The sequence below is a fragment of the Bathycoccus prasinos genome, assembly GCF_002220235.1.
Source record: "Bathycoccus prasinos genomic : Chromosome_8".
NCBI classification, from domain to species: Eukaryota; Viridiplantae; Chlorophyta; class Mamiellophyceae; order Mamiellales; family Bathycoccaceae; genus Bathycoccus; species Bathycoccus prasinos.
In genome coordinates, this window is record NC_024001.1 from 303,810 (window position 1) to 315,917 (window position 12,108).

The window sequence follows — 12,108 nt, forward strand, 5'->3', positions numbered from 1 at the left end:
GGAGTCGACGTAGTTCAGATTGGGTTGCGAGAGCGGCAGAGGTTCTTCGTCTTCTTCCTCGTTGTCGTCGCTTAATATTTCTATGATCGTTTCTTCTTCTTTCTTCATCTTTTTTCTATCGCGCTCTTCTAGTTGTAGTCCTATCTTTTTTGACAAGCCTCTACCAGCTTGCTCGACCAACTTCCTCATCAACTCTTGATCTATTATATTTCTATCGTTATTGCTATTGTTATTATTTCCTTTTGGGTTGAAGAACGCCGTCGCCTTGCTCACTCTCTTAGCGTTCTTTTTCTCGGCTTCTTCGCGAATGGCGGTTTCGATCGATTCCATGTTTTTCACGACGCTCTTCATGTCCGGTTTCCGTTGAAACAACTTCAACTCCGCGTTATACGTGTCTCTAAACTCAACGTATTTCGATTTCAACTGGTCGTACGTTTGTCCCTTTAACGTCCTCCCGTCGAATCCGTATTTTTTCTCCAAGTCGTCGCGTAACTCATTCGTCTTTCTCGTTTTCTCCGCTTGCTTCGCTTTCGGGAGCAGGTGGTATTTCGTCGGCGGTGGAATCGGGTTCGGTAGTTTTTTTATGACTGTTGTTGTTGTTTTATCGCCTTCTTTTTCTTCTTCTTCTTTATCTTCTTCTTCTTCATCTTCTTCTTCTTCTTGTTCGTCGTCTTCGTTATCTCTCCCCGCATCCACCAACAAGAGAGGCTCCAACACGTTTCCTTTCCAACTCTCCACGATCTCCTCCATCTCTCGGTTCGGTCTCAACGCCACTTCCCCGGTCCCGTCCCAATCCTTCTCGTCTGTCACCGGGCCTTTACATCTCGGACAGTTTCGTTTCTTATCGTCTTGAAACGTCTTCATGTATTCGTTCAAACATTTGCTGCAAAACGTATGGGAGCACCGGACGAGGGCGACGGGTAAGTGGAACAGTTCTTTGCAAATTGGACAGGAGATTTTGTGTTGAAATGTATCCATCGAAGAGGAGGACAACGCGACGTTTCTTTCTTTTTTCCGCTTCTTGTTCTTCTTCTTGTTGTTGTTGTGCTCCATCGTCGCTTCTTCTACCTCTTCTTCATCGCGTTCTTTTCTGCCTCGTTGCTTTGTGTTTTTGTCGCGTCAATACGTTTTAATTTAATGGAGAGAATCTTTTCCATCTCCATCCCCCCTTTAAAATGAAATCAAATGCGAGGAAAATAGAAATGAAACAGAGAACGAAAGACACACGCAGCGAAGCGCTCCTACGCGCACACGCGGTACGCGACAAAAAAAAAGAGAATGGAGCGTAGAAGAGTCGAACTCCTGACCTTGCACATGCTAAGCGCACGCTCTACCAACTGAGCTAACACCCCAAAGGCCACATCTTTTGTGATGAAAGTCTAAGTATCCCAAGATAGGCTGAAATTAATGTTCATAAACAATAACAAGTTAGGGTTTCAAGTTCGGTCGTTCGCGCGGGCTACGTACTACACACACAAACACTTTTTAAAACTACGACGAGTACTACTTTTTACAATCATCATCCATCACATGTTCTTGTGATCTAAATTACTATTTGTTAACACTATTGTTATTATAAAACTCCATGTTCCAGTTGCTCAAAAAAGCCGGCACTCCGGCAATGCTCTTCTTCTTGTCGTCGTCGTCTTCTTTCTCGACGTACAGCGTAAAATTTTTCTTTAAACTTTCGCTTTGTTTCTCCCAGGACGGGTCATTTTTTTCCAGCGAGACTGAATGCTTCGCCTCGTCGTAATTGAACAACAAACACGCGTGTTCGTTCGCGTTGCTCGTGATTAAAAATTGCGTCTTTGACGCTTTTTCGCCAACCAGTTCGATGTTAAATCCAAACAAAAGTTTCACCGCCTCGCGAAATTTGAGCACCGTGGATTTGAACGCCATCAGTAAACGCTGCTCTTTCTTTTGTAACTTTGATATGATGTCATCCGACGAGGAAGAAGTGTTGTTATTGATGTTATTATTATTGCCGTTGTTGTTTTTCAACCTGGTGATTTCTTTTTCCAAGCCTCGGATGATTTCGTTCGTAAACGGGCTCGATTTCGTTTGTAAAATCTTCTCGCCTTTTCTCTCGTTTTCAGCCATCTTTTGTAAACTGGCAATCTCGGAGTCTTTCGCTTCGACGATCGATTTCGCGTTTAACGCGTCCATTTTAGCCGTTTCCAACTCTTTTTCCAACGCGTCTTTCAGTTTTTCTTCCTCCTTGGCTTTAGATTCGAATAACTCTCTCTTCGTCTGTTCGACTTTCAACGCTTTCGTCGCCTCGGCTAACTTTTCGGAAAGAGCTATGGTTTCCGTTTGTAACACGCCAACTCTGTTCTTCAACTCCTCCGGTCCTTCATCTAACAACGACGCCGACGTCCATTTCCCGGCATTCATCAACGCACGCTGTAACTTTTCGTTCTCAATCTCTTTCGCGCGTACGCTTTCCTTCGCGCGCGATAATTTCGCCTCCGTCGAGCGCAAACGTTCCTCCACGGCTTCCACGGAAACCATCTTCGAGTGCAACATGTCACCTCTCGACGCCGACGCTTCTAAACTTTTCATCTCTTGCCTCAAAATCCTAATCGTGTGTTCTTTTTCATCGTCGTTTTTCTTCCCTTTTCCTTTCTTGCCGACGCCGCCGGGCGATTTCGGCAACGAGTTCAAATTCGTATTCTCCAACAACGCTTTCTTTTCCTCCTCGAGCGCGCTCTTCAGCCCCTCGTTCATCTCTAAAGCCTCCTCTAACTTTGCCTCGACCGTTTTCCTCTCGTTTCTTTTCCCTCGCAAATCCGCGACTTCCATCTCCAACTCGGCGTTGACCGTTTCCGCTTTTTCCAATCTCTTGCGCAATTTTTCAATAACCTCGTTTTCTTCTCTCACCTTATCCTCCAACTCGTCGCCTTCGTCGTCCATCACTTTCTTCTCCAGAGCTGCGTGTCTCGTTTTCAAAGCGAGCAACTGCTCGCGAAGTTTATCGCGTTCGGTTTCTGCCAGTTCTCGAGCCTCGACTTCTCGTTTTATCATCGAAGGCGAATAGTTTTGCTGCTGCTGCTGCTGCTTATTATTATTATTATTCGCGGTTGTTGTCGCCAAAACAATCGCAGCATCGTCGTTACTATTAATAGCACTCGTCTCCTTCTCTTTATCCACACTCGTCGCTCTGGTCGACCTCCTCCTCGGCGAAACCATCGGCGACGCGCTTCTCCTCTTCTTCCCTCGTCGTTGTTGTTGTTCTTCTTCTTCTTCTTTCGTCTTTGCTCCTCCTCTCGCAGAAGACTCAGGCATCATCGCCAAAACCTTCGCCTCCGTGGAAACTCTTTTCAGTTCGCTCTCCGCCAATCTCATGCGTAAATCGACGTTCTCCTCTTCCGCTTTCATCGCGCGTTTGCTTTGCGCTTTGAACTGTTGGACGAATTCAGTCTTGACCAGATTCGTTTCCTCGTACGCGTTGGTCATCGTCGACATCTTCTGCCGCTTAGTATTAGTATTATTCGGGGAAGAGGACGACGGGAATCGTCGAACGCCTTTCTTTTCCATCGTCGGTTGAATGTCTTCCTCTTCTGACTCGTCGTCGTCGTCGTCGTCGTTCTTGTCATGAGTTTCCTTCGGGAGGCGAGGGGAAGACGAAGAACGACGACGTAAACGACGATCTTTTTCGGCGGTGAGCGCAGGAGAAGGGGAGGGGGAGGAGAACGTTTTTCTCCTCGGAGGCATGTTTGATGAGTGCTCGCTACTAGGAAAGCGTAGATACGTGTGTGTGATTATATATAGTGAGAGATGTTCTGAGGAATTGAATTGGATTTGAGAACGAACTGGGTGGTGTGTGCTTCGCGAGCGCTATGTATTGTTTTATATAAAGATGCTACTTATTCAATATAATTTCAAAAATCTAGCTACGTTGTATTTACCATCCGATACTGATGATGATGATGATGATGATGCGCGTCTCATCAATCTCTCCTGTTCTCTCTTTCTCTCCAAACACCCTCTCCTCTCTCTTGCTATCTCTCGGTCCACTCTCTCTTCTCTTTTTCTAGTATATATACGCGTGTAATGATACACATTTACTTCGTCAAGAGCGTGGAGGCTGTCGAAGACTCGTACCTCCAGTTCGGCTCCAACTTCTTCGCGAGTCTGTAGTATCTCGCCAATCTGTGGATTCGGGATTCGATCAAAATCAATCGAAACTTGGAGTCCATGTCCTTGCGGTTTCTCTCCAAGTGCTTGCGCACGGACACGGCTTTCTTGATCAAACAGTACAAATCTTCCGGCAAAGTCGGCGCCAAACCTTGACCCTTCAAGATGCGCATGATTTTGGAGTTGGTCACCGTGGACACTTGCGGGATGCCGTGGTTATCTCTCAAGATGATGCCGATTTGCGACGGCGTCATGCCTTTCTTCGCCATCTTCGCGATCATGTCTTTGATTTCATCCGGGGAGGTTTTGCACCAGAGCGGCGCCGATCGTTTGAAAGGGATGGACGATTTGGACATCCCTTTTCCTTTGCTGTGCATGCGACCCATGTTTGCAAGTTAGTGTTCTGTTGTTTTTTGGAAAAGAAGAGAAAAGAAGAGGTCAGTATTCTGCTTTTTGTTACGTTTTTCGTTGCAGAAGACATTTGCACAACACACAGTCCCAAAAAGGTCTTTTCTCTTAGGACCAAAATCGCGCGTCCGTCGTCTCGTCGTCGGTGTGCGCAAAACACCACCACACCAGGAAACGACCATAATATCCGCAAAGAATACGTTCACAACGATACAAAAACAGTCGCATCCGCCCGTTCGTATCTTCGCATCTCATCAAATAAAACACACTCATCCTCATCGCGCAGCACATTTCTCTCAAGGCAAAAAGAGGCGAGTTTTCTCTGCGCAAACAAGCAAAAAAAAATGAAATGAAAAATCTCAACGAGAGCAGCGCCGAAGAACCAAACGCGAACGGCGCTTGCAACCGCTCCATCGCGCGTTCAATTCAACCTATTCTCGTTCGCGCGAAAACGAACGGATTTGAAAGAGAGAGAGAGAATACACACGTGTGTCTATTTTGAGCGTACCTTTTCTTAATTTTTTTATGAAGCGAGAAGAAGAAGTTTCACGAGGAAGGAAAAAGGGGGGTTGGTTTTCTCTTTTTTTCTTCCTTCTCGAAGTAAAAAACGTCGCCATTTCATACGTAAAAGTATACACTCATGCTCAGATACTTAGCGAAGCGAACTTTGCAAAGCAGAGGCGCTTTGGCGTCCTTTTCACACAGAGGCGCGGCGTCCTCTTCCGGACGAGGAGGAGGCAATACTCGCGGGGCTCTCTTGGTACGCGACGCGTTCGTTTTTCATTTTTAGAACGATGTTTGATGCGATTCGATGTGATCTCTTTCGTCCCCGTGAAAGAAGGGAGATCCCCTTTCGTCGTGCGCTGACCCTCTCTCCTCTCTTCTTTCTTTCTCTCTCTTATTAATATTATTACTACGAATACAACATCAAAAACAGTACTCGACGGATGCAGTGGTGACCGATTTCGAACACTCAACGGGTTTATACCGCGCCGAGTTGGAAGGTCTCGCCTCGGGGAAAGACATTTTCGACCACTACGATTTCACCCGAGCGCCGAAAGGAACCAAAGAATCGCCGTGCGTGGTGACGAGCGAGATGGAATATCGAGTGGTTGGCGTGACCGATCCAGACGACGATTCGATCGTCATCTGGGGACGATTAGAGGAAGGGAAAGGACCGATGTTAATCGGAGACGAATGGTTCGTGCATAAACGCGTCGGGGGCGGAGGAGCGCACTAACGCGATAATATTCTTCGCTTCGCGTTTGTACTCGAGAAAGAGCGCGTATACGTAAGACCACACAGTTGTAACATCATAGAAATTCCTATTCACACCTACATCACGAAGAGCGACGAAATAATGATCTTCTTCTTTCTTCTTAAGTGTCGTGCGTCCTTCTGATGCTCGTTTCAGTTTCGTCGTTTACGTCTCGTTATCGTTTTGTGCTGCTTTTGTCCACGTGTCACATGATGGGAAGAAATTGCGATCAAATTATTCTTCACAAAAGTCCGTCTCTTCCTTTGCGAGCAGAGAGTTTCAGAGAGAGACTTTTAGGATCGTTTCCTCTTGCACTCGAGAAGAGGGTGTTCGTGTTGGTATTCTTGTTGTTATTCTTCGAGACTATCTCTCCCGTTTGTGATACACACGACGGGTCAATTCAGTTATAAAACCAAACCGTATCTCTGACGAAGAACGATGATGATGAAGATGACGACGACGATGATGACGCGAGCGGTTGCCCCGCAATCTGTTCGAAAAACGCAGAAGAAAAAGAGCATCGTCGTCATCGCGAAAGCGCGCGAAGAACCCGATGAAGAAGCCTCGTCTTCGTCCCGTTCTTCCTCTCGTGATGATGAAAAAATTGGTCTCTTCTCCTCTCCTGCAACCGTGAAAAGACGACAAGCGTTCGCTCTCGCCGCGGCGGCCGGGACGACTCTCCTTTTTAACGAACAAACTATTCCGGCTGCATTTGCCGCGTACGGTACCGCGTCAGGGGGTGGCGACGAAGCGTCGCAACCGGTCACGTATTCCACTTTTTACGGGGCGGCGGAACCTCCCGCCACGTACGGCAAAGTCGGCGGAACGACGCCAAACAGAGCGAAATATTCCTACGAAGTTCCGTCCACGTGGAAAGAAGAGCCGACGTCGAAAGTTGAAAAGGGCTCGGGTGGGCAAGACTCTCGATGGGTCCCGCGAGGCGTCAAAGGCGTCAAAGCTGTGTTGGTAACTTTAAATCGCGCCGGCGAAGACGGGCAAGAGTTTTCGTTGCAAGACACGACCATCAACGCCTTAGCCGGTTCGGATCCAAACTTACAAGACGCACTTTTGAACGGTTTAGTGAAAACCAATCGCTCAAACGTTGAGGGACAAGAATACATCCAGTACGATATCGAGGCGGCTATTTATTACGGGGTCAAAGCGACCGTAGATAGCACCGGGAGGCTCTTTGCTTTGATCATTTCCGCGCCGGATAACGTGTACAAGAAAGAAAGAAACACATACGAACGGATGTTGGATTCGTTTCGAACGTACATTTTAGACACGACAAAGTAAAGAACGACTGCAAGTGAACGAGATAAACAGCGAATTACTACTGTGTTTTTGTAATAAGAGAGAGAGAGAGAGAGAGAGAGAGAGAGAGAGAGAGAGAGAATACGAGAGAAAGTAAAAGCAAACGACATTTTTTTTCCTTTCTGCTTTTTTTTTTCCTTTCCCCCCTTTATTTTTTTGCACACTCCCCTCGTTGAATTCCTCATTCATTTATCACCAACGAAACTCAAAACACCACACACACTTGCGAACAATGAGCGACCACGAAGTCGAAACTTTTGAATCTACCGATGCCGGTGCCTCTAAAACGGTACCGATGCAAGCCGGTTCCGTCCGTAAGGGTGGCTACATCGTCATCAAAGGCAAAGCGTGCAAGGTACGCGCTTCCTCCATCATTTTTTCGCATTTGTGTCGAAAAATGAAACGAATTCGTGCGCGCCCGTCCAGTCGCGAACGGATTGTTGGGCATTTTACGCGCGTTTTGAATGCGCTCCCACGCGTTTCACTCTTTTCGAGTTTTTGTGGTGGCGTCTGAAACGTTTCATTATGCGTTTTACGCCCGATTGCGTTCAAAAAAACCCTCTCACTTTTCTCTTTTTGTTGTACTCACCTCTTGCCTCTTCCTCTCTTCAATACTCACAATTCACTTTTCGCGAACAGGTCATCGACGTTTCCACGTCCAAAACCGGCAAGCACGGTCACGCCAAGTGCCACTTTGTCGCCGAAGACATCTTCACCGGCAAAAGATGCGACGAACTCGTCCCAGCTGGCCACAACTTGGAAGTTCCGGTCGTCTCCAAGGCGGAATACACGTTGTTGGACATCGACGACGACGACCACATGTCTTTGATGGATGAAAAGGGAGACACGAGAGAAGATTTGAAGTTACCGGATGACAGATCCGGGGACTCTGCGTTTGCTTTAGCGCAAGAAGTGCAAAAGAAGTTTGACGAAGGCGCGGAAGTTGTGGTGACGATTATGTCTGCGATGGGCATCGACCAACTCTCTGGATGGAAGGAGGCTGCGAACTAAATGCTCGTGTCGAAATAGTTTAAAGACGTAGAAAGAGAATATATAATAAGGTGTCGAAGTGTGCGTGGTTGGTAAGATAGGTCATGACGTCACCCATGCGCGTTTGTATTTTTTATCAAGGGGCAAGAGAGAGGCGTAATAGAGAGAGAGAGGGAGAGAGAGAGAGACAACTCTTCTTCGCAAAGGTATCAACAATTCGGTTTTTAGTCGGACAGTGCGTTTCGCGCAAAACTAGGATACCATTCGCACTGAAGGAAGAGCGGTTTAGAGATCATTTATATTTAGAGAGTGAGTGAGAGAGTGAGTGAGAGAGAGACATTGTATACAGAGCATCGTGCATACAAACTAGTAACTAATAATCGCGTTCGTACGAATACGTGCCTTTCTCGTTTTTGCTTCAATTTCTTTTGTTCCTCTTTCTCCCCCACAAGTTTGTTGTTCACACGCGCCTTTCGCAAAAGTCACGCAACAATGGCGACACCGGCGATGAGCAACATATGCGCCAACTTTGAAGAAGTCGGGCAGGTGCGCGTTTCTTTCTTTTTCTTTCTTTCTCTTTCTCTTTCTCTCTCTCTTTTCCTCCGCTTTAATGGCTTTTGATTGACGCAAAAATCTTCTCTTTCTCTCCCCTTTGTCCCACGACGACGGCGCGTATAATAACAGGCTTTCGCGCAGCACTACTACCAACAATTCGACGGCGACCGATCGCAACTCGGCCCTTTATACAACGAAACGCACTCCATGCTGAACTTTGAACACTCCGCCTCCCGCCCGGGGCAGTTTAAAGGCGCCCAATCCATAGTCGAAAAATTAGTCTCTTTACCGTTCCAAAGAGTCCAACACCAAGTGGTGACCATCGATACGCAACCGACGCCGAACGGCGGCGTGTTGGTGTTCGTGTGCGGGAACTTACTGATTGACAGCGAAACGCAACCGCAGAAGTTTGCGCAGACGTTCCAGCTGATGCCGACGGATTCGGTCGGGTTACCCGCGGGGAGTTATTTTATATTCAACGACGTCTTTCGCCTGAACGTCGGTTAAGAAGAAGAGAAAGAATAAAGGATTAGATAATAAGTACTTTTAGAAGAAGAAGAAGAAGAAGAAGGAATTCATCACATCGTTGTTATGAAAATTTACGTCGCTTGTATACTGTATGTAATAGGTTAGTATGCTGATGTGATTGTTATTATGATCATTCGTATTATTACAAGATACCGGGAGACTCTTCGTCGTCCTCGGTCGTTTTATAGCGGCTGCTGGTGATGACTTGTTTTTTGGTATAGTTATTATTTTCCACTTTGGTGGTATACACGAACCCTGCCAAAGCGATTGTAATGAGGCTAAGCATTGCCACGGCTTCCTTGACTGGATTATGCCTAAACATAGCGCCGCTGGCCAAGTGCACGTCGGCTTCTCCCAACGCCCCCGGGGCGAATGTTGTGCCTCTAGCTTCTCCCAACGCCGCCGCCGCGTTAGAGTTGTACACTTGGCGTTGTTTGCACGATTGCGCCGGCCCGTGCTCTTGTTCTTCGCATCGAAACTTGCCCAAGAAGCTGTACGCGTCGCTGAACATTTTAAACTGCGCCTCTTTCGCGGCTGGACCTTTCCAGTTGTTGATTTTTTGCTTGAACGTTTTCGCTTTGCTAAACATGAAGCGCATGTCTCGGCAAGATTTCACGTTCCACTTGCCGATCGGTTGGTTAAAGTTGAACGTTTCCGCGAACATGTCGCGCATAGATTGCACATTCTGCACGTCCCAGTTTGAAATATCGCTGTTAAATTTCTTCGCGCCCATAAACATTCCGTTCATGTTGGTTACCGCATGCGTCTTCCAATGGTCGATGGATCGATTAAAACTTTTCGCGTCGTGGAACATATCTTGACAGTTTTGTAAGTTTTGCGTGTTCCATTTCGATATGTCCGCGTTAAACATATCCGCGCCGTAAAACATTTCCTGCGCGTTTTTCAAATTCTTCACGTCCCACTTACTCAAATCGCCGTTAAAGTCCCACATGTCGTAAAACGCTTTCGACATATCCGTTACTCTGGAAACGTCCCAATCGGGCATGATTCCGTACTCGCTTCCTTTACACATACCACCGATTGGGTTGGATTGTAAACATTCCTCTATGGCGTTGTGGAACGTCTCGTCCGTCAACGGTAGCTTCTCCTTCTTTTCTTCGTCTTCTTCGTCTTCGCCTAAACTCGAATCGATCGATTCGTTCGGCGCGCACGTGTTCAACATAACGCCCTCCGCCGGGTCTCGTTCGCACACAAACGCTCTTTGAAACGCAACCGCGCCTTTCACCGCGTCCTTCATCGGCGTTTCCGTTGCTTTCCCTTTCCAACAGGAAACGTCCGTCGCGAACGTCTCGCAGTTTCGAAAGATTCCCGCCATCGTCTCCACCCGCGCCGTGTTCCATCTCTCTAAACCGACGCCCTCAAAGTCTCTGCAATCGGAAAACATATCTCGCATAGACGTGACTGAACTCACGTCCCATTTCGATAAATCCGCGTTGAACTCGGTAAACTTCACCGGGTGAGAAGTTTCGCTCTTTCGACTTTTCCTCTCCCTCGTCGACGACGCAAACGCCAGGTCCATGTTGGTCACTTTGCTCGTATCCCACCTCGGCATGGCGCCGAATTTCGGAAGCTCCGCGCACATCCCATCCACCGGGTTCGTTCTCATGCACTTCTCGATGGCGTCTTTGAACGTCTCGTCCGTTAAAAACTGTGTTTGTTCTTTCGCGCTGTTGTTGTTGTTCTTGCTCTTGTCGTTCTTGTTTGCGTTCCCATTCTCCGCGCAGAGAGCGCCTTTCCCGGACAAAGAGGAGAGCACGAGGAGGACTTCGAGTGCCCGACGACGTGAACGACGTAAACGACGTGAACTCCCAGAAGACGACAAAGAAGAGGAGGATCCTTTCCTGTCTTTCCTCGAAGAAGAAGAAGAAGAGGAGGACGCTTCGAAAAGGTGAACGTTGTTCTCGTGTCTCATCGTGCGAGAGAGAGACGCGGCCCTTCTTTAGTACGATTTCCCTAGAGCAAAAGTCTTCTTAATCCGCTTTTGCTGGAACACCACGCGGGACGAGACGCGCGAGGACGATTCAGACGTAAACGAGCAGAGAGCAAAGGATGTAGTAGAGATTCTCTTTCTCTCTCTCTCTTTAAGTGTTATTCTTTTCGCGCGTGATTTTGTGCGGGTAAATTTGGATGATGCTGCTGCTCTTTAAAATACACAATTAAATGCTCTCAACGCGTATACGCGCGAATACGCGCATTGGGCGGCGACGACGATTTAGACGACGACGCTCTCTTTCTCTCTACTCTACATAGTATCGCTGCTCTAGATGATGCACTTTCGCTTTATTACATCGCGGTTTTCCCGCTCAACGTCAACTCGACCTTCTCCAATAAGTTCCCGTTTTCCAACGCCGCCGCGACTCGCTCTTTATCCTGGAGCTGTTTGTTCACTTGCGCCTCGGATGCGTGCGAGCCTTTGGAGACTTTCACATCGACTTTAAACCTTTTTGGTAACACTCTCATCAGTTTCACGCGAATGCTCAATCCGATCAAGGTCGCCATGGAGCAGTGTTCCACCGTTGGGGTGAAAAACACCGTCACTCGCGATAACTCGTCCTCCACTTTGACGTTCTCTTCCGAGACGACCGCGAGTTGTTCCAACGAGTACGGGTGTTCCGGGTCGTTGATGTCTTTTATGTGCGAGAAAATCTCCCGGGCATCGATTGGATCTCTCAGTATCTCGTTGCTTTTCATGACATCTCTTTCCTTCTCTCGTTTCCATTCTCTCAGGGATCGGGAGACGCTGACGCTGCTCTTGGTGTTGTTATTCTTATTATTCGTGTTATTCACGAGCGAAAACGGGTTGGCGTTGTCGTACTGGTGTTCGTGTTGTTCATGTTGGACGACACTCGCACCACCAAAACCACCACCGCCGGCGTTCATTTGTCGCGCAAAGCGTC

The 12,108-nt window shown here is 47.5% G+C and overlaps 10 protein-coding genes and 1 non-coding gene across 11 annotated transcripts; 4 read left to right on the top strand and 7 right to left on the bottom strand.

Annotated features, from left to right (window-relative positions):
- Positions 1-14: 14 nt before the first annotated feature.
- Bathy08g01690 (hypothetical protein BRAFLDRAFT_107250) lies at positions 15-1,053 on the bottom strand (the record flags this gene model as incomplete). Its single annotated transcript, XM_007511314.1, has 2 exons — positions 15-57; positions 155-1,053. 2 exons carry the CDS (start codon positions 1,051-1,053, stop codon positions 15-17), a joined length of 942 nt encoding a protein of 313 aa, XP_007511376.1.
- Positions 1,054-1,279: 226 nt separating this feature from the next.
- tRNA_Ala_AGC lies at positions 1,280-1,352 on the bottom strand. Its single transcript has one exon. It is a non-coding gene; the product is annotated as a tRNA-Ala (tRNA).
- A 199-nt stretch (positions 1,353-1,551) lies between these two features.
- On the bottom strand, positions 1,552-3,465 carry Bathy08g01700 (unknown protein; the record flags this gene model as incomplete). Its single annotated transcript, XM_007511463.1, has 1 exon — positions 1,552-3,465. The coding sequence occupies one exon, from the start codon at positions 3,463-3,465 to the stop codon at positions 1,552-1,554; it is 1,914 nt and encodes a 637-aa protein (XP_007511525.1).
- A 599-nt stretch (positions 3,466-4,064) lies between these two features.
- On the bottom strand, positions 4,065-4,523 carry Bathy08g01710 (40S ribosomal protein S13; the record flags this gene model as incomplete). The annotated part of the gene is made up of 1 exon (XM_007511706.1): positions 4,065-4,523. The coding sequence occupies one exon, from the start codon at positions 4,521-4,523 to the stop codon at positions 4,065-4,067; it is 459 nt and encodes a 152-aa protein (XP_007511768.1).
- A 130-nt stretch (positions 4,524-4,653) lies between these two features.
- On the bottom strand, positions 4,654-4,959 carry Bathy08g01720 (unknown protein; the record flags this gene model as incomplete). The annotated part of the gene is made up of 1 exon (XM_007511442.1): positions 4,654-4,959. The coding sequence occupies one exon, from the start codon at positions 4,957-4,959 to the stop codon at positions 4,654-4,656; it is 306 nt and encodes a 101-aa protein (XP_007511504.1).
- Positions 4,960-5,070: 111 nt separating this feature from the next.
- Bathy08g01730 (predicted protein) lies at positions 5,071-5,785 on the top strand (the record flags this gene model as incomplete). The annotated part of the gene is made up of 2 exons (XM_007511376.1): positions 5,071-5,305; positions 5,499-5,785. 2 exons carry the CDS (start codon positions 5,071-5,073, stop codon positions 5,783-5,785), a joined length of 522 nt encoding a protein of 173 aa, XP_007511438.1.
- Positions 5,786-6,253: 468 nt separating this feature from the next.
- On the top strand, positions 6,254-7,099 carry Bathy08g01740 (predicted protein; the record flags this gene model as incomplete). The annotated part of the gene is made up of 1 exon (XM_007511531.1): positions 6,254-7,099. One exon carries the CDS (start codon positions 6,254-6,256, stop codon positions 7,097-7,099), a length of 846 nt encoding a protein of 281 aa, XP_007511593.1.
- Positions 7,100-7,349: 250 nt separating this feature from the next.
- Bathy08g01750 (predicted protein) lies at positions 7,350-8,128 on the top strand (the record flags this gene model as incomplete). Its single annotated transcript, XM_007511541.1, has 2 exons — positions 7,350-7,472; positions 7,757-8,128. The coding sequence occupies 2 exons, from the start codon at positions 7,350-7,352 to the stop codon at positions 8,126-8,128; spliced, it is 495 nt and encodes a 164-aa protein (XP_007511603.1).
- Positions 8,129-8,599: 471 nt separating this feature from the next.
- Positions 8,600-9,169, top strand: Bathy08g01760 (nuclear transport factor 2; the record flags this gene model as incomplete). Its single annotated transcript, XM_007511734.1, has 2 exons — positions 8,600-8,653; positions 8,792-9,169. 2 exons carry the CDS (start codon positions 8,600-8,602, stop codon positions 9,167-9,169), a joined length of 432 nt encoding a protein of 143 aa, XP_007511796.1.
- Positions 9,170-9,332: 163 nt separating this feature from the next.
- Positions 9,333-11,123, bottom strand: Bathy08g01770 (predicted protein; the record flags this gene model as incomplete). Its single annotated transcript, XM_007511379.1, has 1 exon — positions 9,333-11,123. The coding sequence occupies one exon, from the start codon at positions 11,121-11,123 to the stop codon at positions 9,333-9,335; it is 1,791 nt and encodes a 596-aa protein (XP_007511441.1).
- Positions 11,124-11,494: 371 nt separating this feature from the next.
- Bathy08g01780 (predicted protein) lies at positions 11,495-12,091 on the bottom strand (the record flags this gene model as incomplete). Its single annotated transcript, XM_007511551.1, has 1 exon — positions 11,495-12,091. One exon carries the CDS (start codon positions 12,089-12,091, stop codon positions 11,495-11,497), a length of 597 nt encoding a protein of 198 aa, XP_007511613.1.
- Positions 12,092-12,108: the final 17 nt, after the last annotated feature.